This window comes from Liolophura sinensis, chromosome 1 (genome assembly GCF_032854445.1).
Source record: "Liolophura sinensis isolate JHLJ2023 chromosome 1, CUHK_Ljap_v2, whole genome shotgun sequence".
In the NCBI taxonomy this organism is placed as follows: Eukaryota; Metazoa; Mollusca; class Polyplacophora; order Chitonida; family Chitonidae; genus Liolophura; species Liolophura sinensis.
In genome coordinates this window covers 61,204,836-61,232,631 of record NC_088295.1, presented here as the reverse complement: position 1 = coordinate 61,232,631, position 27,796 = coordinate 61,204,836, and the positions used below count along the sequence as shown (strand labels likewise).

Sequence of the window (27,796 nt, the reverse complement as noted above, 5' to 3'; positions counted from 1 at the left end):
TCCTGTTATAAAGGGTAAGCTCAGTATAATTGTCGTTTTTACCAGGCATGTGTTCTTGTCTTCAATAACATATCGATACGTCCTCTTATAAAGGGTAAGCTCAGTAATATTGTCGTTTTTACCAGGCATTTGTTCTTGCCGTCAATAACATATCGATACGTCCTCTTATAAGGGTAACCTCAGTAGTATCGTCGTTTTTACCAGGCATGTGTTCTTGTCGTCAGTAACATATCGATACGTCCTCTTATAAAGAGAGCCTTTAAAACATCACACACATTTATGTTCAGCTAAAACAACCAATATACGTCGTTATTATACACCTAAGTGTCCAGAGCCTACTATATTATGTAGTAAACACAACTGTCCAATATTTTTAATATACTATCCAAAAAAAAAAGCATAGGTGTTTTGTTTTATTTTAAAATGAAATAAATACATTTTGTCTTCATTTCATGAGCAAAATGTGTTTTAATATTGTTAATAGTCACAGTTAGCACACATTTTATTCCTCAAAACATTTCTTGGTTGAAAATGTTGAGTTTGGAGGCCGTTTTTGGAAGAAGTAAAAAATACAGCACCACACTGCATCACGTGCAGTCTTACACGCCGAACTTACGCATGGAAAGCATGCAGTGTGTGACTATAAAACCGCAACTTCGGGCCGGAAATCGGCGTCTTTCAAGTGGTGTTTTCAAGCTGATTCAACATGCCACGTCTTGACACTGTCACAAGAAATATTGCCATTGGAAGACTTCAAGCTGGAGAGTCCCAATCGTCCATTTCTAGGCGTCTACACGTCAGCCAGAGCACGATTTCACGGCTTGCTGCCCGCTACAACAATACTGGGACAACAAATGACCGTCGGCGTTCAGGTCGACCACGTGTCACTACAGCAGCCCAAGATCGCTACATAAGGGTCCTCCATTTGCGTGACCGTTGTGCTACAGCTGAAAGCACAGCAGCCAGCATACCGGGACTGAGGAGGATATCAGGTCAGACAGTGAGGAACAGGCTGAGGGAACATGGACTGAGAGCCAGGAGGCCCTATGTTGGGATCGTGCTGCGTCCTCACCATCGCGCCAATCGCCTCCGATGGTGTAACAACGTGACTGCATGGAATCTACGCAACTGGCGACGCATTTGGTTCAGTGATGAGTCCAGATTCCTATTGCAGAGACGTGATGGTAGAAACCGGGTTTACAGACGTGCTCACGAACGTTATGCCCCTAACTGCGTACACCAAGTGGACAGATTTGGTGGAGGGAATGTGATGATGTGGGCAGCAATATCGTATACTGGTCGTACAAATCTTATCCACGTTCAGGGAAATCTTACGGCCGTACGCTACCGAGACACCATCCTGCAGCCACACCTCTTACCTGTCATTGACGTTCAGCGGGAGTTGTTCCAGCAGGACAACGCCAGACCGCACACGGCACGTGTCACAAGAGACTTCCTCGCCGAAAACAATGTAAATGTGCTACCCTGGCCGTCCCGTTCCCCGGATCTTAACCCAATTGAGCATCTGTGGGATGAACTTGATCGACGTCTACGCCAACGTCAACCTCAACCCCAAATGCTTCAAGAACAAGTTGCATGTTTGCAGGAGGAGTGGCAGAACATTCCCCAGGCCTCTATCCAGCGTCTCATCCAGTCCATGACAAGGCGTGTCAGAACTGTTATTCGTGCCCTTGGTGGTCACAACAGATACTGACATTCCACTCAAGTGGGAGACTCATTGTGAGTGTCTTACCTCAAGTTGATGGCCTTGTTGTCTAGATATGGACCCTTCCTTAATCTGTGTAAAAAAATATTTGCAGAATAGCAATTCTTATTTAGTTATGCATAATTGAAAAAGACTGCATCACCTCCGCAAAAAATCGGGTTATGCGTTTCTTTTTTTGGATAGTATATATTGGACAGTTGTAACTGTGACGTCACACGTACGGACTACTTTTTGTTTGTCAACATGCAGACGACACAACAATCATGGCCGCGTCGCTCCACATAAAATTATGCAGGTCACCGGACACAAATCCCTTGCTAGCATCCAGGAGTATGATTCTAAATTAGATCACGTAGAGCAGAAGCAAATGTCGAGTCTACTTCAGGGCAATCGCGCCTTCAGCCAACCATCTCCAGCGCTTCCACTCCCTCGTCGGTCATTTTGAGTGCACACAAACGAAGTTTTCGTCAACTTCCGCCATCAACTTCCTCACAGAATCTCACGGATAATTAGCTAACTTTGTCAGCAAACTCTACTTCTCTTTCGTCCCCATCCTGTAAAGATTACACTTGTCTGTTCGGTGGCGCAGTTTTCAATAACTGAACTAATTTACACTGAAACGTCTGCATTCCTTTTCTTTACACTTCCGTTTGTAAAATACCACCTGACCCAGTTTTCAGTCACCCAATGAAAGTGCTCCATTCAGTATTCCATATTTAATATCCGCTATTGTTACGCGATATGAAATAATTAGCACGGTTTTACCCAATTTGTTTAGCGTTCGAGTTTATTTACTTACGAGTTTGTTTTTGACAAGTGGGTGTATAATAAATAGGTTATTGGATTGTATGGTCCTGTATGGACTCGTCCTGGGCGCCGGATAGGGACTCGCAAGCTCGTCCCTTTCCTGGGCGCCCAGGACTCGTCCATACAGGACCATACAATCCAATAACTCGTCCTGGGCGCCGGATAGGGACTCGCAAGCTCGTCCCTTTCCTGGGCGCCCAGGACTCGTCCATACAGGACCATACAATCCAATAACCTATAATTATAATATTAATTGCATACTTGCACATTTAGATTATTCACTTTTGAATTTTGTCAACGTAGGCGTGTCCCGAATCGAAGATATGCAGGTGTCATTCAGATTGGATCACTTTGACGATATGGCTGGCAATAAGAGTGTTATCACTGGACCATCACCTTCGAATCAAGTAATGTCTGTACTAAACACCATCCAGAAGATGAGTGCTTTAGTTGCAACACGAATTATGTGCTCCTCCACTACCGTTCAAAAGTATTAATGTTGGCGTGTATACACAAGCCTTCTTACTTCAGTTATATGTGATATGTTTTTGGATGTTTTTAATTGACATGATACACGCCATTATTAATATTTAATAATGCGTCTTTACAATGAGACTCCAAGTGATCCTAACCATTTTGAACATAAATTTCATAATATGAGGATCAAAACCCTCTTCTGGCTTAGTGGGCAAAACCTTAAGGCAAATTGCATTAGCATGAATTTAACGTATCACTCCAAGTATTGATTGACAGAAATCAGAAAACGCCACATTAAACGTAACATCATATCCTGTCTCACAGGCAACTATTTTGCTTTGTTTAAACAGAGAATAGAACGCTTCTGGCGAAGTTGTCGTGAAGGAGGGTGTCAGTTTTGGATAGATCTTTTCAAGGACCTTGAATCTGAAGGACACATAGATATTAACCACAGACTTACTGTGTAAGTACATACTTCTCAGTGTTTAAAACATTATTGGATGCCGTACTGGTAGGATTACAGAACATATTTATGCTTTGATGTTCATAACAAGCTAATTTTAAACACAACAACAACACTGGTGACATCTTTATTACCATTGGCCGTGCTGTTAAGATTAACTATTCATTATTATGGTCATCATCATTGCACGCATGGCAATGGCTACAATGATAGGTTTAAATCATGTCAGATCTATAACAACAGAAGACAGCATCATCTTACACTGGCCTTTAAACTGGTACACAGGGTTCGTTTGACTGCGCACAAAACACAACAGTAGGTCAACGTTAAGAGACTATGTCACTTACACTGTGTTCTCATCGGCCCTCAGAGTTACAACTATTTACGCGTTCGTTTTCTTCTTAACGACTCTTTTCTTCTTGTGGCATTTTGTATTCATTCAGAGAATGTCTGCGGTTTTCATTTACACGGTTTATTCAGAATGAGTTGGACACTTAAATGATGGACTGGAATCAAGGTTATGTTCGCGATAGTCACATGGGAGAGAATATCGCAGGGAAACCAGATATATTGTAATTTGCACTTGACCTTTATGGTAAGCATGTTAAGATACAATATTTATGGCGAGAGCCTGCACAGTGTTATGCACTTGAGGTTCTGCTCGTAAAAGACGCATGTAGTTCATACATAACAACAAATCAAGGTTAGTTATTTATTTGAATGGCGTTGAGAACGCCGTACTCTGCGTTATAGTATACTTTGCTTATACTATGACGGACAGCATTATAGTAGGAGGAAACTTGATAGAGCCCGGGGGGAAACACACGTTGCTGGAAGACCTTCCCACATATGATTGGAGAGGAAGCCAGCATGAGCTAGACTTGAACTTAAAGCGGCCTCATTGATGACAGGCCCCTGGGTCATTGCACCCCGCCGGCACCCTATGCACTTCGGCCACGGAGGCCACCATACCAAGGTAGGTATGAACTAGGATGCGTTGTTTTTAATTTCAAAGGAATTTTATGGGCACATCCGTCCTGTAGAACAAAATACATGATATAAAAGGTTTGAAAACGTACGTAGTAAACGTACCAAAATTTTTATTTGCATTCAGTGCTTATTTTGCTATATAAATTTTAATGAACATGAAGGCTAGAGGTACTGACCTCAGGTATAGATGCACAGCACGAAGGTGTACAGTTGTATGCACTGTTAAGTTAGCCTTCTCTTACTGCTGTAAGTGGGCGTGATACGAACAAAAGTCGGAGAAAATGAAACATAATCAAGCCTGGAAAGATAATGGAAGATTTCATCCAAATAGTATAGCGCATTCTACACGGTTTTCTCTCATCCATTATAAATAAAAGCTTAAAACTGAATTCTTATAATCCTTTTTTCCAGACTGTGTTGACTACAGAACTGCTGCTTCGCCCAATATATTGCAGCACATTTACACTGAATTCTGTCAACCTCCACCACCAAATATATGCGAGCCGGACTTCGCGCACAGATGCCAACAGCTGATGGCCATGCATCATAATACAATGTCGACCGACTATCACGAAAGACTCGAACTTTTCACGTGGTTGATGGAATATTTCTAGTTTCATATATGTACAAGTATGAAAACCAAGAAACTGCTCAACAGTGTATGCTATACCATACTTGCAACTAATGAAACCTAGTATCATTTTTTTACATGTATGGGCGTACATCAATGAAATATGTATGGTGTGTATTGTTCTACCATCGCACGCAATGTCAACTTTGCAACTCATGCCCTAGAAAGCAGGATTTTTGCTAATATCAGTTAAGTCAAATGCAGCCGCCTAGTTCTTTGCTCAATTATCCTGGTGTACCATGAACATTAAGGGCAGGTACTTCATCAAGGCTAGGTAGCGACCAGCCTGTATGAGGAGTGGCTATGCATTGGAAGGCTTGGCTTGAAAGAATTATTACCGAAAACTTATGTAAATCTGAAGTTACCTTGACCTTTGTTTTTTCTTTGTTTCCTTTTAATGACCTTTTTCAGAAAATGAACAAATCAAAGATCCTCCATTAGTGCCATTCGAAATCTGATATTTCTTCCCATTTTGACACCATCCTAAATTTGTTATTATTACAATTTTCCATAAAGCTAAGAATATGACAATGTAGCGCCAAACAAGTTGCTGATAGCATGGGTTAGGGAAGATTATCCCTAGGCGCAAAGGTGTAACTAGTTTTCTTCGCTGTGTACAGCCATGTCATACTAAAACATATTGTAAGGTACCGGCATCCGTGGCTCTATGGGGCTATGCTTATGTTTTCTTTCACTTAAAGAATGGACATTTCAAAAGTGCGAACATGCTAATATAGCCCGAAATTCCCGCTAGAGGTCCTGTACAGAGGTGTATGACGATGGGAGCTTAGTTAGGTTTCAACATGTGTGCGTCACTGGACATCGACTCTCCCCACACACATTGCGGAAGGACACATTGATGTTGTCTGGCATCAGTGTACTGCCCGTGATGAACAAAAAGCAAGTAAGCTAGATCGTCAGGGTCTAATAGTGACACAATCTGTTTGATGAAATATAACGCCCTTTCTTCATCAGGGCGCATTATTTCCTCAGTAGACTTGATACATTCAAGAACTTTTCTGGAGGTAGGCCTCAGTTTCCTGAAGACCAAATCAATACCATAAGTTGTCAGTAGAGGCCAGAACATGTCCATGTGTACAGGTGGAATACCTTGCTTCATTTTCTTGAGAAAGGGAGCGGGCTTGTCGACCAGCTGGGCTATATTTAATAACTGCTGTCTAATTTTGGATGCGTCTGGCTGCTCCTGCATACCGTGAATACTAAAGAAGTCTGTCAGTGCAGATTTTTGTTGTTGGCCTAGGATATCAAAATGCCGCCGAGCATTTCTTGCCAAGGACCTCTTTGGGGGTGTCAAATACAACCTGAGCAGAAAAAAAGCATTATGCACATAATTCAAACAAGAGAGGTCAGAGTGAAAGAAAGGTCTTTTGAGTAATTTTAGACCAGTGGCGTTTGAAAATTTCAGTTAACATCGCTACATTTTTTAAACCTAATTGTGCTTATGCCATAGTACTAGGGGGTGTATAAGTTGTCACTATTTATGCATTTACATAAACAGTCACAATGAAACCCTAACAGAGGTAAACAGACGAGACTGTATTTCACCGCTTTTAAAGGTGAACATTGGTGAACTACATGTATCTCGCTGTCGTCGATGCTCTGATTTTACCCTCTGTGCTTTATGTCTTATATTCGAAAGCACACCAAGAGCCCATGTCACTTTCAAATCAATTAGGTGGCTAAATATTTGGATATATATGAGTAAAAATGAAATGTATAGGTAATAAAGCACTTCCAGCATAGAGACTAAAATCAGATCAGCAACGCCAGTGTGAAAGTTGCCAAAATGGTCACAGATGTCACATTTACCTCAGTTGGGGACATTTGCATTGTTTTAATGTGATTGTATGTTAAATGTGATGACAACACAGCATTTTGAGTAATTCTAGGCAAGTGATGTCCAATGAAATGCAATTAACATTACTGCATTTTTTTACCTAATGCTGTTTAAGCCATGGTGCAAGGGGTTATGTACTTTGGTAATACTTAAGCATTTACATGAACAGCTAAAATAAACCCTAAATGATATTAATTGGAAAGAGGCTGTATTTCACCATTTACGTGTGATCATTTGTCAGCTATCACACTGTCACACTTTGAGAAAATCAATTTCTGAGTATTTCAAATGGTTGCCTAAATTGGTACCTCGTTTGTTTGAACTCCAGGACTCATTGTAACCGTGTGATCAACATCCCACTCTTACATTAAAACAGTTTTAATATTTAATGTAATAAAACATACATGAATTTACATAAAATTTACAAGCCTCCCAAATCATCCCCACTCTCTCCCTTAAACTGAACTCTTAAGTTTTTTAGAAGTAGGGAAGTATTGGCGTACAACCTAAATATGTCCTCAAGTATGTTTTCACGCGACACATTTATGGCTTCATCCCCACTCAGAGACGTTGTTACAGACAGGAAACCTAAAAACAATAGAATATACGAGAACTTATATGGTTTGGCAGTTAATGTACATGTTGGTGAACGTGATATATTTCGCTGTATCAATTAAACATGGTATCATAAGTGATGAAACCTGAATACTGGATACTGAAAAATACCTTGGAAGGGTTCAGCATGTCTTCCTCCAGAGAATGTAATGTCATCTCCTTCGGTGTGTTCACCCGGCCTGTGGAGTACTGTAAATATGAATTTTACATGCCCAGAAAGTCAATATTTGTGTTTGAATCCATGCGTGCAAACACTTTGGTTTTCATTGGTACCATATGTGTTCGGACTGAAACAGACAGGAGCTGTGCAACACCACATATGGAATAATACAGCAGTAACGTAACACTCACCGTGCAACGCAATACATTTTCCCTGTAATGTAATAAAAATGGCCATTTGGTGTGATGAAACCATCCCACCCGTAACCCTGACTGATGTCACATAAATGAAAAATTCCTGAGGACGGAGTTAAGTACCTAATAAAACAAAGTAAATAAATAAATAGGTACCGTAGCGTGAGGTTTCCTACCACAACACCAATTTAATGCTGAACAAATAATCTCTAAGTTTATGCGTCGTATACCAGTCGGCGCCCAAAATGGACCTTCTGGGTGAATACAGCTCATAGACCAGGGTTTAAGGGGAATTAGACACATTTACGAAATAGAGTTAAAGACATCCTGGGCGCTCTGTACATATTTACTTAAAATAGAATTATACTCATAGTAAAAATTTAAGTGGAGGGAAAGTATTTGATAGAATAACCATGGCAAACTACTTTTTGCAATGATGGCTAGTGACGTTGATTGAAATCGTTACCTAAATCACAGCATGTAATAAATGCTACACAGCGAAATGTGTGCACGTCATATACAGGACCTTTTGGTTCACTGCTTTCCAACTATGGATGATTTGCACTGTCAAAATTGAGAAGTTTTGGAACTGGAGCATATAAGGTCTAGATAGGAAGCACCATCCGGAGAGTACTATGTGGAAAGTCACATCTGAAAAATAGGTTCTTTTCCTGTTCGCATTAGTTGCGGCGGGTGGCGAAGTTTCTTCCCTTCTTTAAACAGAAGTCATACTTTTAATTCTACCAATATCAAACTGAACCTTTAATACAGAAAAAGGAAATCTTTAAAAGTACATCTTTGAAATAGGCTATTTTTTCCTGTATGTTAGGTGGACAATAATACTTGGTCCTACACAGTATAACACTTATTATTGTTTATTTTGATTTGTGTTTGGCGCCGTACTCTAGAATTCTTCACTTACGTGTACAGTAAAGCGGTTTATTTTACAGATGGTGAAAATTGAACAGCCCGAATTAAACAGCCGACGTTTGACTAGTAACTGACAAACTCAGTGAAAGGCATTAAAAAAAATTTAAATGATTGAAATCAAAATGTGTCTGCCTTCGGCGACAGCACTTTTGATTATTAATCGGAGATCCTCTTATTAATAAGACATCTTCCTAAGACCTGTGTGGCCGAGTGGTTAGCGCGCAAGCACAGACTAGTAAATGACGAATATCACATCAGTCCAGTCGCTGTGAGCTCGAAGAGTCGTGGATTTATCCGAGCCCGGTTTCCTTCCACTCTATTGTTGGCCGCCACTGTAGGCCTTTAAGTAAAGTATACTTGAGCACGGTAACACCAGCCAAATGAATGTATCAGGAGCTTCGTTTTAATCTTTAGTTAATCGTGTTAATGATCCCTTGCATAGAGTAAGATTTGACACATTATACTATAAGTAACATAGTGCTCACTGGGCAAGTCTCCTTAGACGAAGCTTAGATGTGTTGCGGAAATCAGTTGTCCTCTCCCGGTCACCATCACTCACAGATGTAGAAGGTTGGACGATAGGTATATCGGGCAAGGTGTAGGCTGTTCCTCAGATGAAGGCGTATTTATTTCTGGTTTTGGTTCGGTATGAAGATAAATTCTCACTGGATTGACGGCCGCCTGACGACAATAACCTTCCACTGTGAAAAGATTACCATTTTCAAGACCTCTGGCAATTTTTGCTCTCAGAAGGTTGCCAAATAATATATGACATCTTCTTTCTTAATGTAAGCCATATGAGACCTCTCCTCTCCCCAAGGAGAAAAACATCAACTATTCTCTTGGTAAGATCTTCCATGGCCATGTCTTTCGGTAAGTCCAAACTGTAAGTACCGCCACCTTTGGCATGGGTCACTCGCACGAATCCAGAAGAAGTTTTGCTTAGCCATGCAACTGTTATCTTGATGGTTTGTGCTAGGTTGGAAACGTTCTTGCTGTTTGAAAATCTCTCAACCGTCTTACCACCGGAGAATCGAATGCAGCGGCTGAAAAACAGAATGGGGGTGGGGTGGGGGGTGGGAGGGGAAAGGCAAGCTGATGTAGGTTTATTTGTTCTCACTTACATCAAAATTTGTTTCTAGACATATCACAGTAGCAAAAGCAACCTGGTATTCACTGGATACATTTAGGCTAATGATAAAACTGTGATCATGTAACACGTATATATTCAGCCACGCAGTACATACATTGTGAATACAGGGTAAGTCCAAGTAATGGGCAGTTAACATGCAGGTATTAGGATACGGTTAACATAAATCTCCGCAATACATACCATACACATATAAATTTGCTCGGTTGCGGAGTTTGGCCCTCTTGCCGATAGTGCGAACACCCAACCGAGAAAAATCCTCGTCCGTCAAGTTTAGAACTTCTGCTGGCCCAACCTGAACAATAAAAACGAGTTTATCTAATATAAGTTTTGATATCCATGAAGTAAAAATAGTGAACAGAATTAAAAAAAAAAAAAACATGGGGCCAGATGGCTCAAATAGTTAAAGTGCTGGCTCTCTGCGAATTTCAGATGCTTGACCAAGTCGGGTGTTCATATACAACTCTAAGTTTTTCTGGCTTTAAGTCAGGATGCATGCAAGGTTTCTAGCTCCATCGTGTATTCATCACTGGATAGAGTTAGACAGAGAACGAGACATTATTTCACAAAGCGGCGCAATGAAACAGGAGCCTCTCACCAATGCGACCGCGGTGAGTTGACGACAAACTCATGCTGACTTCCTCTCCGGTCGTACGTGGAAAGATATTGCAACAACTTGCGGATGGTTGTGGGTTTTCCCCGGGGTCTTTTTCTTTTCTCCTACCATAATGCTGGCCGCCGAAGTATAAATGAAGTATTATTGAGTGCTGCGTAAAACACTGTTTTGTTCTCTAACTGAAAGTAAAGTATTCAGCGGGCAATTACCTGCTGTCGCTTTAGGATCAATTTCACGGCACCATTTTGTCATAAATGACCGAAGAAGTGAAATAGGATTTAACATTTTGTATACATGTAAATTTTTAAAGGTAATAATGCCACATGTTTATTTGATCTATATTTATAAATATGCCATTTCTCCTTATGAGTGTAATAATGTGGTTATTTCTGGGGATATGCTGCAAGCTGAATATAGTGGACATGTTCCTTGGGTATGGGTTTACCCTTCAGAGGGAACACAGTCTACGGATAATATTTTATTAGAAGGATACTGGTCAGTTTTAAGGGTTAAGGAAATCGGAGTTGATTTAATAAATCTTCGCGGACCGTTTAAGGGAGATATGCCGGTACCACGTAAATAATGCTATTTATGTTGCCCGTTTTACACACATTCTGCTGGTTATGATATATATGTATGGCTCAACTAGTAGCAACGCAGATGTCCTTCTTAAAATGCAGAAAAATGCATTTAGATACACGTACCTGAGTAATCCGGTATGTGATCTGGCAAATATCGTGTAATGTTGATCTACATCCGATGATTCATGACCCATACCCCCTCACACACCCCACACCGCCGCCTCTACCCCCAGCCCCACCCCAACTCATACACACACAAAAAAACAGAAGGAAACCGGACAACATTATTGTTAATATCGCGCGGATTGTCAATAACCACGCGATAATAACTAAAAACTCGCGCGGTTTGTATTGATCTCGACTCTGGTGTTCTCGACTCGCGAGTTTTATATCGGGACATGTTAGTCGAATAGATGTTATTACTAGTCTCGCGCGGTTATTGACAAACCGCGCAAGAATAACTAGAGAATAAAATAGTACCAGTAGTAAATTTGTTGTGGAACCGTGCTTTGCCACTCGCGAGACTCGAGAACTCGCGGCAAAACTGACGGTCTTTGTCGCCTTCTATCTCGAGTTCTCGACCAGCGGGTTTTTGACATGGCGAGAATAAGAGACAAGAGAAAAAAACAAAAAGTTATAATCTCGACGCGGTTTTAGCAGTTGTGGTGTTTTCGAGTTCTCGAACCGCGAGTTATTAAAACACGCGACAAGACAAAGCGAGTGGATGCATCCGTCTTCCATAGGGATGGGATATCAGGAATTGCCAGCTCTGGGTGATCTCTCTCTGGTCAGTGCCCTTATATAAGCTCTGGTGTTGTCTGATTTGAATGTTTTCCACTGGCCCTAGACTTTCGGCGTTACTACTTAACTGGTGCTTCCTGCTCTCCCTCCCTGCCTCCCTGCTTCCCTGCCTCTCTCCCTCTCTTATACTAGATATACTAGAGGATTTGGGTAGTTGGTTTGGCTGGGCGGGTGGACTTTTCTTTTGGTGCTAAATTGTGTTCTTCTTTAGTGTTTAGGTATAGTTTATCGCATTTGATTAATTTATCGCATTGTTTATTGTATTTTTGTCTCAATGCGTAAATAATGTGGCCGAACTTGTACTGTATATATTTTTCCGGCATATGTAATTATTCTTTATAATTGTATTCTGTTTGCTCATTTTAGGTATATGTTACGATAATCTTGCATGTTTCAATGACCTTGCATGTTTATATTGATTGCTTGTTATACTGAATGGTTGTACATGTTGCTTCGCTTGTCTGGTGCCGACGGCAGTCATACCCATTATTAAATTCAGTCTACCATTTGGGAAGTGTTTGTGTTTGTAATTGCTACTTCTCTCGGGCTAATAATTCGTGAAATCTCATCCTCCAGTATGCGATAGCGGTATGATGTAATAGCTTTGACTTTGGATTCGTTCGCCCTCCCAAAACACACTCATTCCCATACAATACCTAATTCCAGGATAATTATCTCTTCTTGGAGACAGGGTCGCATAGGGTGCGTTACAATTACTTCGGACGAACTCATCGGGTGAGGGAGGAGGCATGTACGTGTGGTCGTTATTCCCGCCAATCTAACGGACGGACCAGAACTGGATTTGAAATATGAAAAATATGGCGTGGACACCTGGATGGAATTGGAAACCTCGCTTTCTAAACATGTACCTTTCCTCTCCTTCATCTATATAAGATATACGAACAGTGTGTAATTTGCACTACTTTCCTCAGGTCTGAGTCGAAAGAATTTTATTTTAACATTAAATTGCATTCTTCTGCTTTTGTTAAAATAAAAAGTGTTGGTGAAGGTTTATACACGCATCTTTTGTTGTTTCGCACCTTTGTCATTTGCGCGTAATTGTAACTCCCCGTATTTTTAGAGCATTGCTCCTTGAAACTTTTAAGGGCTGCAATTATTTTCGTAATAATTCGCATGGCACTATACAGCTGCAATGTTGCCGAAGTGGCAGTAGCCATTGTCTGTCAATTATTGTTTGCTTTTTCCTGATTACCCATTCAAAACATGTTGTAAAGTCGTACAGACAGATCTGTCAAGGCACATTTAAGTCGTTCACCAGGAAATTTCACTTTGTAATATGATTCCTGGAGACTTGGCAGTCAGCTCTCGACGATTCTGCTTTCTTATAGGGGCTGTAGACAGCTTGGTGTCAAACACATATGAACTCACTGACATCTTTCCTTTTTCATAAACCTTGGCAGACCAAGGTCACCGTAAACTAGGTGGTAAGAATTAGGTTCATACATGAAATAATGCTCACCTCTCCGATATTTAGGAGGCCCACACAAAAAACTAATGACGTGAGAAGGTCTGCGGCAGCCTGCCGATGGTTGTGGATTTCCCCGCGCTCCGCCCCATTTCCTTCCATCATAAATCTGGCCACCGTCGCATAAATGAAATATTCTTGAGTACGACGTAAAACACCAGTCAAATAAATATATAAATAAAACCAATGTGGAGAAACCCCTGCAGGTCCGCTCTTGCTGGTGACATAAATCCATAAAGGTGGCATAATTACACCCGTTCTCTGCGAAAACGTGCATATTTATGGGTCCATTTCATGGTAACTGAGATGCATGGAAAAAACTACCCAAATTTACAACCATTGACGGACTTGTCCTATACTGCGATTCGCTTTCTTGTTGCCTGAATTCAGCCATGTTTAAAATCATTATTAGACACAACTAAAATTACATTTCGTCCGTAAAACGTAACACCAGAACCGTACGCTAAATGTGCCAACAACCTGTGGATCGTCATGGCTTTTTCCCGGGCTCTGTCTGGTTTCCTTTCAGCATATTGCTGACCACCGTCGTATAACATTTTTGAGCATTGCATAAAAGTTTTATCACATAAAAAGATATATGATTGCGATGACAAGATTTAAATAAAAAAATTTTTTTTACAACTGAAAGTACCTGAAAGTCCAACAAGTACCGGCTTAAATGATTTCCATCAAGGCAGAGATGTATTTTAATCGATGCAATGGTCTACCTCGATATTCTCGTTGGTCTTAAGTAGCTTCTTTATGCAGGGTTCAGCAACATTTCATCAGGAGGTAAAAACTACGACGAGAATGTGTTTAATAAAGCAGGGCAAAGTTGGCGCAAGTTTCTTACTCCCTTGTAGATCCGATGGTGTAAATTTGATTTCTAGCAACCTCGATCTCTTTCTGTAGGAAAATGTTAGGTTTCCATTTATTTTTTTATTGCGTTTTATATCGCGTGGGAAAATTGATACTGTCACTTCAATGAAGCTATTTTATTCGTTGCGACAAGGAAATGTCTTCTGTACAACGTTAAAGTGAAATCATTAAGTTTTACATGTAGCACACCCAGCGTATAATTGGAACACCAACAGTAATCAGGAAAAACGCAGACTACAGAACAGAACATTCAATTCTGTAAAATTAGTTGCATAATATTCACGGTTGTAACTAACCAGTGAACCAGTGTATGATTGGAACACAACAGTAATCATCAAAAAGTAAAGACTACAGACTTGAACAAAATTCCGTAAAAGCCAATTGCATAATAGCCACGGCTGTAACTAACCAGTGAACCAGTGTATGATTGGAACAGAACAGTTATCAGCAAAAAGTGAGGACTACAGAACAGAACACTAAATTCTGTAAACCAATTTGCATAACATTCAAGGTTGTTACTAACACAAACAATCCAGGGCAAGTGCTAGTTTTGTTGTCAGTCGTGGTCTTGTCGCCATGCAGACCTCATTTTGTCGATCTTTTATCCCTGGCGTTAGTAGACACAGCACATGTAGAACAGTAACGCATGCTCTGTTGTTAAGATATATATTATAGGATTAACCAATTATTTCGATACCCTGATGTTAGCTTTGCGGGGAGAAACTTCCTAATTGGTCCTGTATTGTATCGGCGCGTCCGCTGTGGAAACATTGGCTTCGATTAGCCCGTTCTGGCGAATGATAGGCTGAAGTAATAAAACAGATCTGTCCTTTCCCGTTCAGAAATAATCAAATTACACTGGCTGTGTTATCGATGACAGTTCTGTAAAACTAGCAAATGCAGAGAGTGCTAGGCAGACAATTGTACAGCCGGCTCTATTCTTGATTGGATTCCTGCAATAAGCTGCCTCACACAGAAAACTATTAAATGTAATTTGGTAATGTTATCATTGGACGCCTTTGTAGAAGGTGAATCGAGGGAGTAACTAAAACAAGCTAGTTTTTTTATCGGTGACTGGTTGTTTCAATACGCTAGAAAAGCCGTTAAGTAAGTGCGATACACCAAGCATTCCCGAGCTCTTCGAATTTTTAAAAGTAAAATCACAACGACGCTCTTCTATAGGCGCGCTTGGCATCAAGGTTGTGGACTCTCATCTCCAAACATGGTTGAAATAAAAAATGCGTCGAGAGAAAACAAAGGAGTAATTAGAGCTCTGTATGCGGATTAAATTCATCAAAGATCATTGACTATAACGAGGACTGACCATATCGCCAACTCTTCACACGGGCGTCTCTATACTGGTTATTTAATTGCAATTAATTTGAACGGGAAACATTACTGTCACGTACGTGACCTTGCCAAGATCTGTGCGCTCTCTAATTATTTAGATTTGTTGATTGACTACTAAAATACTTCGTTCTCCTCTATGAAAAAAGAACCCGGAGCCGATCTCCGTTAATGGTGTTGACACACGGCTTTGATTTCTTGGGCGTTTGATTGGACGTGGCCGTGCTGTGAATAGATGCCATTAATCTTTGGCGGACTAGAAGCAAAGCGGAGACGGAGAATGAAAGAGATCGAGAGAGAGAGAGAGGGAGAGAGAGAGACTTAGGGGCTGAGAGGTAGAAGGCCAACGGCCCGACATCAGTACTCTCTGTTTTCGCCGGCCAAACGTTCATTACAACGGCGCTTGTCTTGGGATTTTAGCCTGGTGTATTCGGCATTAGAGAAAAGGCCATTCAAAACAGATAAGTTAGCGGACAGCGCGCGACTCTGAGAACATCGAGCGCAGGCTGTCGCTGCTGTAGGCTTCTCTCTCAACCGTGCCATGCAAGGCTGCGTTTCCAAATGGAAATTGCGTTCCATCAGACAGCTACATTATAAGTTAATCACCTGCCCAGTCCGAGCGACAGCCGTCTATTAGAGAGCTGAAAATCATTGGCACTCACACTCTCGAGGATTTAACATATTTGTCTGAACTTTGCTGTGTGTTCACCGATTACGTTGCTTTTTTTCAAGGGGCCTCTACCTTGGTAATGGATGAACATTCTATTTCAGTCCCTTGTGAGTGAGATGGAATAATCTGAGTCAGTGTAAACTCTGTGGTTGGTGTTGTGTGTAGGCTCGCATCGCTATCAAAGTACCGGGCCCCGCCCGGTGTGATTACGGCTGGAAGGCGATGACATGTCGTAGAGTGTTATGTTTCGGCCTGACAACTCGTCGCCGACCGTCCTGTCCTACAGACGTTTCCACACTTGGACGGCTCAGAGATGACGGCTGCGATCAAATCACGCCTTATCAGGAAGACTTTGTTTAACCTTGTGTGATTCTTAACAGTCAATGTTAGGTATAAGACAAAAAGCCCATTCGAATGTGAAAAAATAGTAATTGTTGTTGGTGCTACCGGATTCATCAGATGACACTATCGGAATGATTACCCTGTTTGGTGTCAAAAATACATGCGCCCTATTACTGGTAGTTTCCAACATCGCTTCACGGATAATAATGGTAAGTAGCTATCTCTATTTCATCGTTGAAACTATCTTATTCATCATGTGTTAGGGTCCTTAAAAAGGTTGACTCCTCAAAGGCGTGGAATATCAAGGATGTCCTTTTTGAGATTAGATGCCTCTTTTACGTTGCTCCTTGTGGTGTGTTCACATTTTGGATTTGCTTGAATTGCTGGTACATTCCTGCGAACAGGAATATCGTCTTCGTACAACAAGGGTTTGAAGGAAATACAATAGAGTAAGGCATTATCCGTTGAGTTGGATGGACAGTTCATGGGAAGGTACAATAAGAAGCCCTCTCTCCACGCAGCGCAAGGACGCGGTAACTCGTGGATCGCATTATATATTCATGTCTGACAGTTTCACAGTTCTTTGAAACATTACAGACTCTTGAGACAAACAAGGAAAACCGGTGGGGCCTGCTATGCAGGAGTGTGATATGCGGTCCAATCAGGCGATTCAGTAGGGGGCTATTATCGCTCTTTGTCAAACGTCCGTCTGGGGAAGTGTAACAGATGCAGGCCTACTCTAATTTCATGGCACTATCGGTGCCAGCCAACCGGGAAGAACACCTGCTTTGTTAGCAAAAGGTCATTTTCTAAAAGTATTTCGCGCCACCTTTTATCACCACTGGGGCGGTTCATCTCCATGTGTTTTTTGTCTTTCTGTGCATACCACAGAAAACGACACAGATTTCTCCTCGTGATTTTTCAGTGTGCTCATCCAGAGAATGTTGGAAAAAATCTGCTCAATTATTATTTGGTGTGATTTTCCTACAAAAACAGAATGGCCAAATCGTTGCCTAGACTGCAAAGGGACATCTATTTACCCAGGGCCGTGATCAATTACGTCTTCCAACAGAAGTAGGATTAAGACTGATTTCCCACAGGTCATACGCTTTGACTTCGGATATGTTACGTCTCTAGTGGCCCGGGCGCAATGATCTAGCAATGATAAGCAATGTTGCAAGCATTCTAAAATTCACAGACTCAAGGATTCGGTGGTGATGACCGTTTTCATCTACATAGTTGCCATATTGATGTGAGATAACACTGTCTGTCCGTTCTTGCACAAAATCTTCCTTTCTAAAATACTTCATGTTTGTGTTGCCTATGCTACTATCAAGTAATGATTGTCCTAGGCCGTCTTACTGGCCATGCTTCGGAAAAAGTCGCCATCTTTGTAAGTCATGATCATGTGGGTAAACACATCTGCATCGACAATAAGGACTACTCTTTCTTTCGTATATTTCTGCGCTTTACGTTGATTTAAGATGTGAGTTGTTTTTGTTTTCTTGTTCTCAAATCAGCGACTTATTGCCGATCTGGAGAGATGACGTCGGATCGTTATTTGCAACTGAAGTAAAAGATCCCCAATAGTTCTTAGTTTATAGCAAACCAGATTTCACTCTGTTAAGTTAATGGCTTATGACTAGGTAAAAAAAAGTATTGAAAAAAAGTCCTAGACGTGTGCGTCTCAGAAGTCTCACAAATTGAGAATGCCCAATACAGCTTGTGGTAATGTCTGTGGTTATAAAGGATGAAGATGTTTTTAACGTCTAACGTTTTAATGAAGCTGCGCTGCTATGTGTCCCTCGGCAATCTGTTAGTGCCTGGTAAGTAACAAAAACACGTCTACTCATATCCTAAAATGATATTATATATATGAAGATCTATGTGCTTTTATCCACTGCCACTTTGCATTTGTCATTTTTATGAGAATTAAAGAGATTTTGCTTTGTCTTGGACCAAACCGACGCCGCCATTTAATATCATACCACAAAGGCAATTATGCCGGTCCAGTGCTAATACCTCTACTGTCTGAGAGACTGTCACCGCTCTTACGGACTGGTGCTGTTGAAGTTGAGTTGATGATTGGAATTACTATTGATGTATCTACCTAGAATCAATATCAAGACGGCGACCTTGTCGGTGGAAATATTTACTTTCCTTAGAAAAAAAAACACTAGAAGCATAAAAGTCAGAGAAAGAAACCAGGCGTCAACATTAAACATGCTCTCATTTTCAACGTAAATTTAAAGATCAATTACAGCTTTGTTGGTATTATTTAAATTTTTCCTATGCCTCTGTTTTTGGTGGAAGATGGACTACCTGTTTAAGCTCACCATGGTGCTAGTAATTGTGTAGATGCAAAATGCTATTCATATCATCCCTGTGTACAAGTTCAGAAATGTTATTTCCAGGGTGCAATGTAATTTTTTCAACAGGTTGACCGCAGCGGGCCAAAGCCTGTCGGATCGGCTAACCGTTGACCAATCCAGCTCTGTTCGAATGCAGGTCTCAAAGTTCAGTTTGAGGCTTTAAGTCAGAAGTCTGAACCCTTTCGTCCTTTGTTTGATGCATATATGATTTAGTTTCACTACTTGCCTTCTTAAAACTATTTTGTGCAGTCATGACAATACGGAACCAAGATAAGTAGAAAAGTTGGATGTTTGTTGCAACTACATGTACTATTTCAACGCCAGTGTTGGGATATTTGAAGACTGGGAACACATCAGCTTGTGTGCCAAGGAACTGAAGTTACATTTTCACTTACGTACGTCTAAATATGTCACGTTAAACCAAAAGCACTCACTCACTCTAAATATGTCAAGCGGTCGAGGTCCTCTAATAGTGTTTCTTCGACCATGATTGCTAATTGCTTGCGTAGCAAATTTAATTACAGGAAACCGCTGGTTTTCTGTAGTTAATGCATATGTCTGTCATCTCCTGGGCTTTAATAAGCTTTTCTATGGTTACTTTCAGAACTATGCTGCGAGCAGTTTTCGGGACTTGGGCTTATCTCGCCGGTGTTGTAATGGAACTCTGGGATATGCCTGGGACCATCCCTACATGCCCTGTGGTCACATGCGCTGCTGTAACGAAGAAGAAACCGTTGCTTTAATTCACATTGATTTCGCTCTAGGATTTCGATTTCACTGTTTGGTAAGTAGGCATGATGCCTGATGTCCTTACAGCCAACTGACATGGCGTGCCAATTTGCATTGCTAACTCATCTGCACACTTTCCCCAACGTTGCGTCGCCTATAAATGACGCGGTTTTCTCAAGGGTTTACCAGAATAGATTGCAAAGGTTTCATTCTGCGTTATACATGTCCAGAGTGATTTCATCATGGAAATCATCCGATATAATTATATATCATTATATCAAATGTTTTAGTGGTATCCAACGCAAATTATTCTTTTCATAAGCGTACTGGGTGCACACTTGCATTATTCCAAGATTTACAGCTGAAGTTATTTACTTGTTTATCGGTTTTATTTGACTGTTGTCAAACGCATACTGAACACATGTTCTAAAACAAGACATTGGTGTGTGTGGGTGGGGTGGGGGTGGGGTGAAAACCCGGAATAAATCTTCGACCTTCGCAAGGTACTGAGATATCGCTTACACAGGCTTGTGAAAGACATGTGGTTTGACTCTCGTCTACTCCTTATTGTCACCAAGGCCACGCAAACAGCGAGAGCTGTGGAATCTTGAAATTTCCTGTCCAAGACCGGAATTAAACCCTCAGCTGTTGAGCGAGTGGTTTGCACCCTAATATCGTGCCACTTAGCAATGCCCCGTTGCCTATGATCAACAGTAATATAGCGGAATCTTGACGGAAGTTTGAACACCAAGACATCATAACCCCTGCTGTATCGCTCAAGAATCACATTGTCATTGAGCTAATGCATCCATAGCTGAGACAAACATTGCTTGTAGGTTCTATGGGTCCATTATTTATTTATTTCACTGGTGATTATTCAATACTGCATCACGCACAAGAAAAGTGGGTGACGGGTAAAATGGTTGAGGTCCCTCCTGGCGTTGTGGCACACTGAATGGGATGTACTGTCGGATACCGCTAGGCCTTGTACTCCGGAAAACAGCCGCTGGCGACGTACTCCAGATATGTAACCTGCGTCAAGCCTTGCGCCTGTATTAATTGTGTACTGTTCAATATCATAAGACATTTGAATTCCTTAGAAACTTAACATTCATTATACTGGAGTTTTCTTTTCGATCTGCTCAGAAAATTTTCTTCTCCCTCTGCTCAGAAAATTACAAAATGCAGACTTTGCACAGTGTTGCAACAGGTTTGCACAGTGTTATATTTTATATATGGCTCAAAGTGTATGGTGATATAAATTACTCTCATGGGTGCTGTATTTGTCAGCGAAAGCCGTTCTCGCGTGAACCTAAAATGTCCATTAAAACCACTAGGTCTTGAATAATACAGCCAATGAACAATAAATGACTATAAAAGTACAGCAGTTAGACATAACGAATACTTGTGAGAAATAACCTTTGCCATTTTCCTCATTGCCTGTTCTCGTGGAATATCAGATGTATGTTATCGTCTGGAGACCAGGGAGCAAAAATACAGTACGTCTGTTGACCTTATAAGAACATGTATGAAGAGAGGTTGAGCTTTATCCTCTAAAATACACACTGCGTTGAATTTGCACCATCGGTGTGGCGGTATTTCGTGTGACATTTTATGAATATATGTTTTCCCTTGCTTATACTTGCAGCAAAAGAGACAATCCATGTAAGCGTTAACAAATGCTGTCTTTTAAAGGCAATGAAAACAATAAAATGAAGTATATAGTAGATGGACAAGCATTAAACATTGTCTAGGAAAACAGATCGATCTATTTTGTTCAAATTTTTTCCAACCAACTATAATGGTTTTGAAACATTACATTCCATGGTGCCGTTACATCCATTTTTGCTTGAAATACTTCATTTCAAGGCCCGATCGGCGAGTGCATTCATAGGTCTATATGTACATTTAAAAAGATGAAATCTAGCAGCCTATTTTTTGTTAAGTGACAAAAACCTGGTGTGACATCACTAATCCCAATGAGATGAGAAAAGGCTACGGTAAAATCCAAAGTTCAAAAGCATTTTGCTGGGATCTAAAAAGTAAATAGAATGATTTTTGTGGACAGTGCTTAATGAGGTTTTTCTTGACAAATACTTCACGTTAGTGTTTTCTTTGCCTTTAAATTGTGAATTACTCGTGTAACCTGTACTCTTACGCTAGAACGAGTTATTCCAACTTCACGCAATGGGTTTTGTGTCAGGAAAGTGTTTGTGACGTCAACAAGGACGCGTAAAGTTAGAATTTATGCAGTTAAAGACATTTTAGAAAAAGTAACAGTAATTTCAGACATGCTTTTCAATGTGTTTTCCTCTGATTGTTGCAACACTTCTTGTTTTCATTCAGTTCCTGTAAAATGTAGAAAAGCTGTGACTTGCATAGTAAGTGTTTTGTCCTGAAGACATGTCACAATTTCTACTCTGAAAGCCATGTCAGAATTTCTACTCTGAGTGTCTTAAACCATACGCATAAAATGAGATTTTCAGAGTAAAAAGTTCAATATGAGTCTGGGTTCTGCAGCTTAACTGTTACATGTAACGTACTTTGGGTAAGCGTACATGTATGTATTTCTCTGTTGATCAACTGACCGTTTCTATGTGCCTTGGCCAGCCACTACCGACACGTACCAATTATTCACAGTAAGAGTTGACCATAGCCAGATGGTTCAAGAATACATTGCCCCAGAGAGCTGCTTCACAGCCATGGACTGAGCAGTAATTCGACACGTCCGAATTCGGCCTTGAGCTAAGGTGACAAGTCTGGTCACTGGAGACCGGATGGCAACGTCCACCAGCGGTTCTTCAGGAAACCATAGCCCTCGGCATTTAAGTGACATTATTCTTAGCCGTAAAATCACCAAACTCTCCCTTGAACACGTTATATTGATGTCGTTAAACACGCTAGAACTGACACTCGGAGCCTGTTGTTAAGGCAACTCGCGTTGACTTCGAACAGTCGAGTTTAGACATACATTTATAGACATATATCCTGATAAGTACTTCCAAAATTACAAACATTACAAGCCCTAAACTCCGAAGATCACACACACATAATTCCATTGGGGTTTTATAAGAGCTACTACTTTTTCAGAGGATTCTCTGCATATCGTACATATTTAATAACGCTCACTGAATCGTGACAAGTTTGCAGTATTATCCACGGTACATTTGTTTCCTGAGTGCTTATCGGTTAAATATTCCATGTCATTCGCTCCAGCAAAAATTAACGATCGATGTTCTTTTTTTCTGTGTTGCTGAATGTCGATGGACGCGTAAGGCATATAATTTGCATTAGACAGTGCTCTTAAAGCTAATGCTGCGAGACTGAGAAATCGCACTATTCCAGGCATAGCTCTGTAAAAGGCTCTTGTCATAAAATATTCAAGAACATCCGGCCTTTGTATTTATTTTCTTCACTTCTTTATACAGTATATATAATAAAATGACCGTGGGATTCTATCTCGTCAGTCAGTTACAGATTCTGGGGTGTTTTTATTTTTGGCTTATTAAAAGAAGCACTAAATTGAAAGAATCTGCTGATTCAAGTCATTTTTTCTGTATACCAGACGCAGATTTTCGAGCTGATTTGTTAATACAAGTTGAATGATACACATGTACCAGTTAAAAATTCAAGCGGGGTAACAAATGGATAGACAGTACTGACTCTTGGAGTTATCAACGGCTACAATGAGTACAACTTTGTAATAACTGCAGTATGTTATTACTTACCTTCATACCTCCGCAATGAACTCATTTATCCTGGACAATAAGGTTCTACCAAACGTTTTCTGGTCGAAACAAATGTTCTAACGGAGATAATCGCTAACAAACAGTTCAACATTAATATGGCTTACAGCTATACTCATGAACCCGGTTTCCTCCCACCATTATGCTGGCCGCCATCGTATAAGTGAAATATTCTTGAGTACGGTGTAAAACACCAATCAAATAGAAACAGAAGTATACTCCTGAAATTGTCATTATCCAATAAAGCTTACACTGAAGTATCACAATCTGTTATTACATAACACACATCGACTTTGACCAGAGTCAACAATCCCGTATCCACTCAGTAGTGTGCTACAGACAGAATTTTATTAAATTATGTAGTCAATGCCAGTAATATACTGTACCTTCGGTTTTGTTTTTATTTGTTTTTTGTTTTTTTTTTCGTAGTACTGTCTTGTTTTTTAGCGAACCATGTACTAATGTAACATCCGCAAATCTGGTTTGCTCTGACGACTCAGTTTCTGATATTTCTTTTATTCCTGTGCAATCGTATTAAGACAATTCCACTTCAGTCGTTTTTTTTTAACTACTGACCTATTCTCAGTTTAAATATTAACTGCGTGTGTGTTTCCTCTCTAGTGGGAAAAACGTAAAATTTAAATTTACTGTCCTAGAAGTTGTAGTGGTAATACATCGCATGACTGGACCGATTTCTTTATAAGATGCAGAGCTCTTATAATCTTTTCCACAGACCAATGCGTCCGTGCTCTTGTAGGAAAGGATATGAAGACTAATGGGGCGCAGCTGGCTTCTGTCAGCCCCCAGTTTTTCCATGTCTAACTTTTTGTTCTCTTTGCAGCCAAAGGCACGGATAAAACCGGAGTGTTACGCTGCGGGAATAGAGGTTCGTTCCACCAATCAGGATCCAGATCTCATTCCAAGAACTTGTTGTGACGGCGCCAAATTCGAAGTGGTTGTGAACCAGTGGTATGCGGCCATGGTAATACGCTGTACATCTAGGTGATGAATTGTTTCCGTAGGCATGATACACCATTTCAATGCTGCACGCGATTCCATGGTAACGAATGCTGTCATGCTGCGCTTCGACAGGCCAAGTAAGCTTCCGGACGAAACCATGAAGAATGTTCGCCGGCATCATATGGCGAATGGGCTGTCATGATGGCAGCGAAGCCAGTTTAGGTTTGCATGTTGAGAGGAAAGCTGCTGTGTTATGTCTCTAAGAATGTCAAGCCACTGAAGATGATGTAAGTAATTGGACCCGGTAAGTATCAGTCAAGTATCGACGGTAGGGAATTCTGTTTTCCTTGTCACATTATCTGACCAAGGATATCCTACAGCAGATGATGTTGGACGCTTATCGAGATAATTCAACTTAAAAAAAAAATGACATTTTGCCCAGTGTTGGTGAGGGTAAAACTTCAGGCGAATACTCGTGAAAAACAGACATTTTCTCCTGGCCGAAGATCCCAGAGGGCTATAGTTATTCAGGATTCGCTAACTGCGGGCTGTAACAATGAGCAATTGCGACTCGGGTCTAACCTGGATTAACCATTGTTCTCTTGCTATACCCGAGTACTAATCTACGGGTTAAATCGTAAATCGTTAAATCTACCAATCGTGATCCCGAAAGCTAGAATCAACACTCGGCAATACAGTTTTGGCCAAAATTTACTATGTGCTGGAACGGTTACCAACTGAATTGGGATTGCAGGAACGATAGACAGATACTGTAGATAATTACAAAGAATCGAGGACTCTCTCCACATGGATGTCGCTCAACTGATTGCCAGCACAGTAACATCTACACAAGGCTCTGTGATAGGAAGTATCGTCGCCATTCATATCCCCAGAATCATTTCCGCCAGTAATGACACTCAAAATGAAACTAAACGGGGATTATCTTTCGTTCAAGGAAAGTTTTATGTTCTTGCACAGCTGTGCCGTATTTCATCATTCCAGGATTGCGTGACATAATGTGTCTGTACGACGTCAGTGTGATCGTCACTGACGTTCACGTACAATTTCCATGTTACAAAACAGAAAACCCTTACTTCTGATGGGAGTAATAAAAAAATATGGTATTTTAAATATTCATTCGATATTTTGGATTTTGAAAAAATGAAATGATTCAAAAGTGTGGATTTCTTATTGGGTGCAATATTTGGTGAGATACATATTGCTTCTAATTATCTTTAACATGTTATACAGCACTGATAGCGCAAAGGCTAGATTAGATATCAATGAGTTATCATATCTGAGGTCGCTGGGTGCCAATATATTCCAGATATCCTGATCACAGAGCGTTAGACAAAGGTCAAATTAGTTCTCGAAACAATATATGAGGTAAAATAAGAATAATTCTTTCTAAGACATAAATGATGGTAATTAATTGCTTTATAGTACCGGGAGGTCATCGACTCGTACCTGTATAGAATTGGTGATGCTTCAGTTTTGTCCAGTTGCACCCAAGATCATCCGCGGACATGGCTGAGATGTTAGATATATCCGGGGGGCTTATGGCTGTCACATGTAAGCAGATGGCACTAGTGAAGTCGTCGCTTGTCACGCAACAATACCGTTATTCTTCTCGTCAAAAATCAATATCACTATGGTCTGTCAGCTTATGCATTTAGGACAAGAAAACGGCAGCAAAAAGTAATGCTTTTTATCACATGGAATTACAACAAGCCCATGTATATGTGAAGAACAATCAGAATATATGCCTATACTCTTACAGCTCGTGTCTTACACTTTAAAGTTTCAGTCCTGCCATTTACATTTTTGACATTGCGCTTGTAATGTTTTGCACAGAATACGAACGCTGTATTTGACCATACATTGTTAACCACCTATGAATGATTAAACAGCGAAACTTTCATGTGATTTTGGTTCCGTTAACTGTAAATCTTCAATTATGGAATGACCGAAGGCCACAGAATGAATACCCTCAATTCGCCTGTCATCCCTGGTCAGCAAATTGACTTTGACGACTGACATATTATGGGATATAGAATGGCTTCATATTTAGGAAATAGATTTATTAAGAGGGAATATAATAAGTTATATAATACATATAAATGAAGAAAGAAACGATTACTATTTAATGTTATATACTATTTTCAGACAAGCGCCAAAGACTGTCACTGCATTTACAGTTAAAATTTACTCAACGGCCAGCCAATGGTGCAGTACCGACACCCTTCTAGTAAGTTTTTGGCATTTCGCTAGCATTTCATTTGATTTTATTTGGTTAATGTCCATCAATACAGACCTCACTCGAAGTAAAGATAAACAAGCAGTGGAAAAAAAACAGATTTCGTAAATTTCAGCCTGTAAGCCTATTCACCTAACTCTCGTCATCTTAGTATGTACCGTCAGTACTTGAGTCTGAGGATATGGTGTCCGCGTCAACATTTTCCACAAACATTAAAATTGTGCGCCAAATACCAGACAAAGTACAGGCCATTGGTTCGCTTCTGATTTGTTTTCAGTGTATAGAACTTTCAGACTGATGCCTGTAATGACAATACAGCGTTTTGAGTAATCCGAGATCATCAACGTCCATTACATTGCAATGAACATCACTGCATGTTTTTGTGCTTCTGGCAATAAAAGTTGCTATTTTAAGCCATTTACATGAACACTTAGAATAAAACCCTTGCTAAAGTAAACTGACAAGAGCCCGGATGTCACCGGCTACCTGTAACCATTTGCCAACATTCACACTGTCGTACCTGCTCAAGTTTTACCCTATATGTTCTTTTGTACTTTTCGCGATGCTATATTTAAACTTTAGTATTGTACGGTTTAATGTCTACATGGTTATACATCTATCATGTGACTGGGTTGGCCTTCAAGGCTTGATGTAATTTCCAGCTCTGTATAAGGATGCGCCCAACTGATGCTGCATGCTGGACAGTCCATTAAGTCCTCTCCGTGAATCGAGTGCCCGTGTTAGGTGGACGTCAGACTCTCGGCTACGGTTCTTCTCGTGAGACCATCCCGGGGGAAAGCTCAATCTTACCAAAGGTTTCCGGTAATGGGAAGTGGACCGTCATCCCTGGCCCGGCTATATCCTTACCGACAATGTCCTGTCAAACATTATTATCAACCGGGGATTCGGGGACAATTATCCCTTGACAACCCACTGACCACTAAGCCTGGGTTTAAAGAGCAAACTCTGTAAATAGCTTTTACTGGAACAATACATTAAGCGGCATTTC

General features: G+C 40.6%; 1 protein-coding gene across 1 annotated transcript; it reads left to right on the top strand.

Moving 5' to 3' along the window:
* Positions 1-16,816: 16,816 nt before the first annotated feature.
* LOC135461788 (uncharacterized) lies at positions 16,817-24,576 on the top strand. The gene is made up of 3 exons (XM_064739019.1): positions 16,817-16,932; positions 19,700-19,879; positions 24,412-24,576. The coding sequence occupies exons 1-3, from the start codon at positions 16,855-16,857 to the stop codon at positions 24,574-24,576; spliced, it is 423 nt and encodes a 140-aa protein (XP_064595089.1). The 5' UTR covers positions 16,817-16,854.
* Positions 24,577-27,796: the final 3,220 nt, after the last annotated feature.

Bases quoted from the DNA above. Each gene is read 5' to 3' on its own strand.
- LOC135461788 (XM_064739019.1), top strand. From the start codon at position 16,855: ATGATTACCCTGTTTGGTGTCAAAAATACATGCGCCCTATTACTGGTA. The intron at 16,933-19,699 runs GTAAGTAGCTAT...GGTTACTTTCAG, and splicing joins TCGCTTCACGGATAATAATG to AACTATGCTGCGAGCAGTTT. The intron at 19,880-24,411 runs GTAAGTAGGCAT...TTCTCTTTGCAG, and splicing joins GATTTCGATTTCACTGTTTG to CCAAAGGCACGGATAAAACC.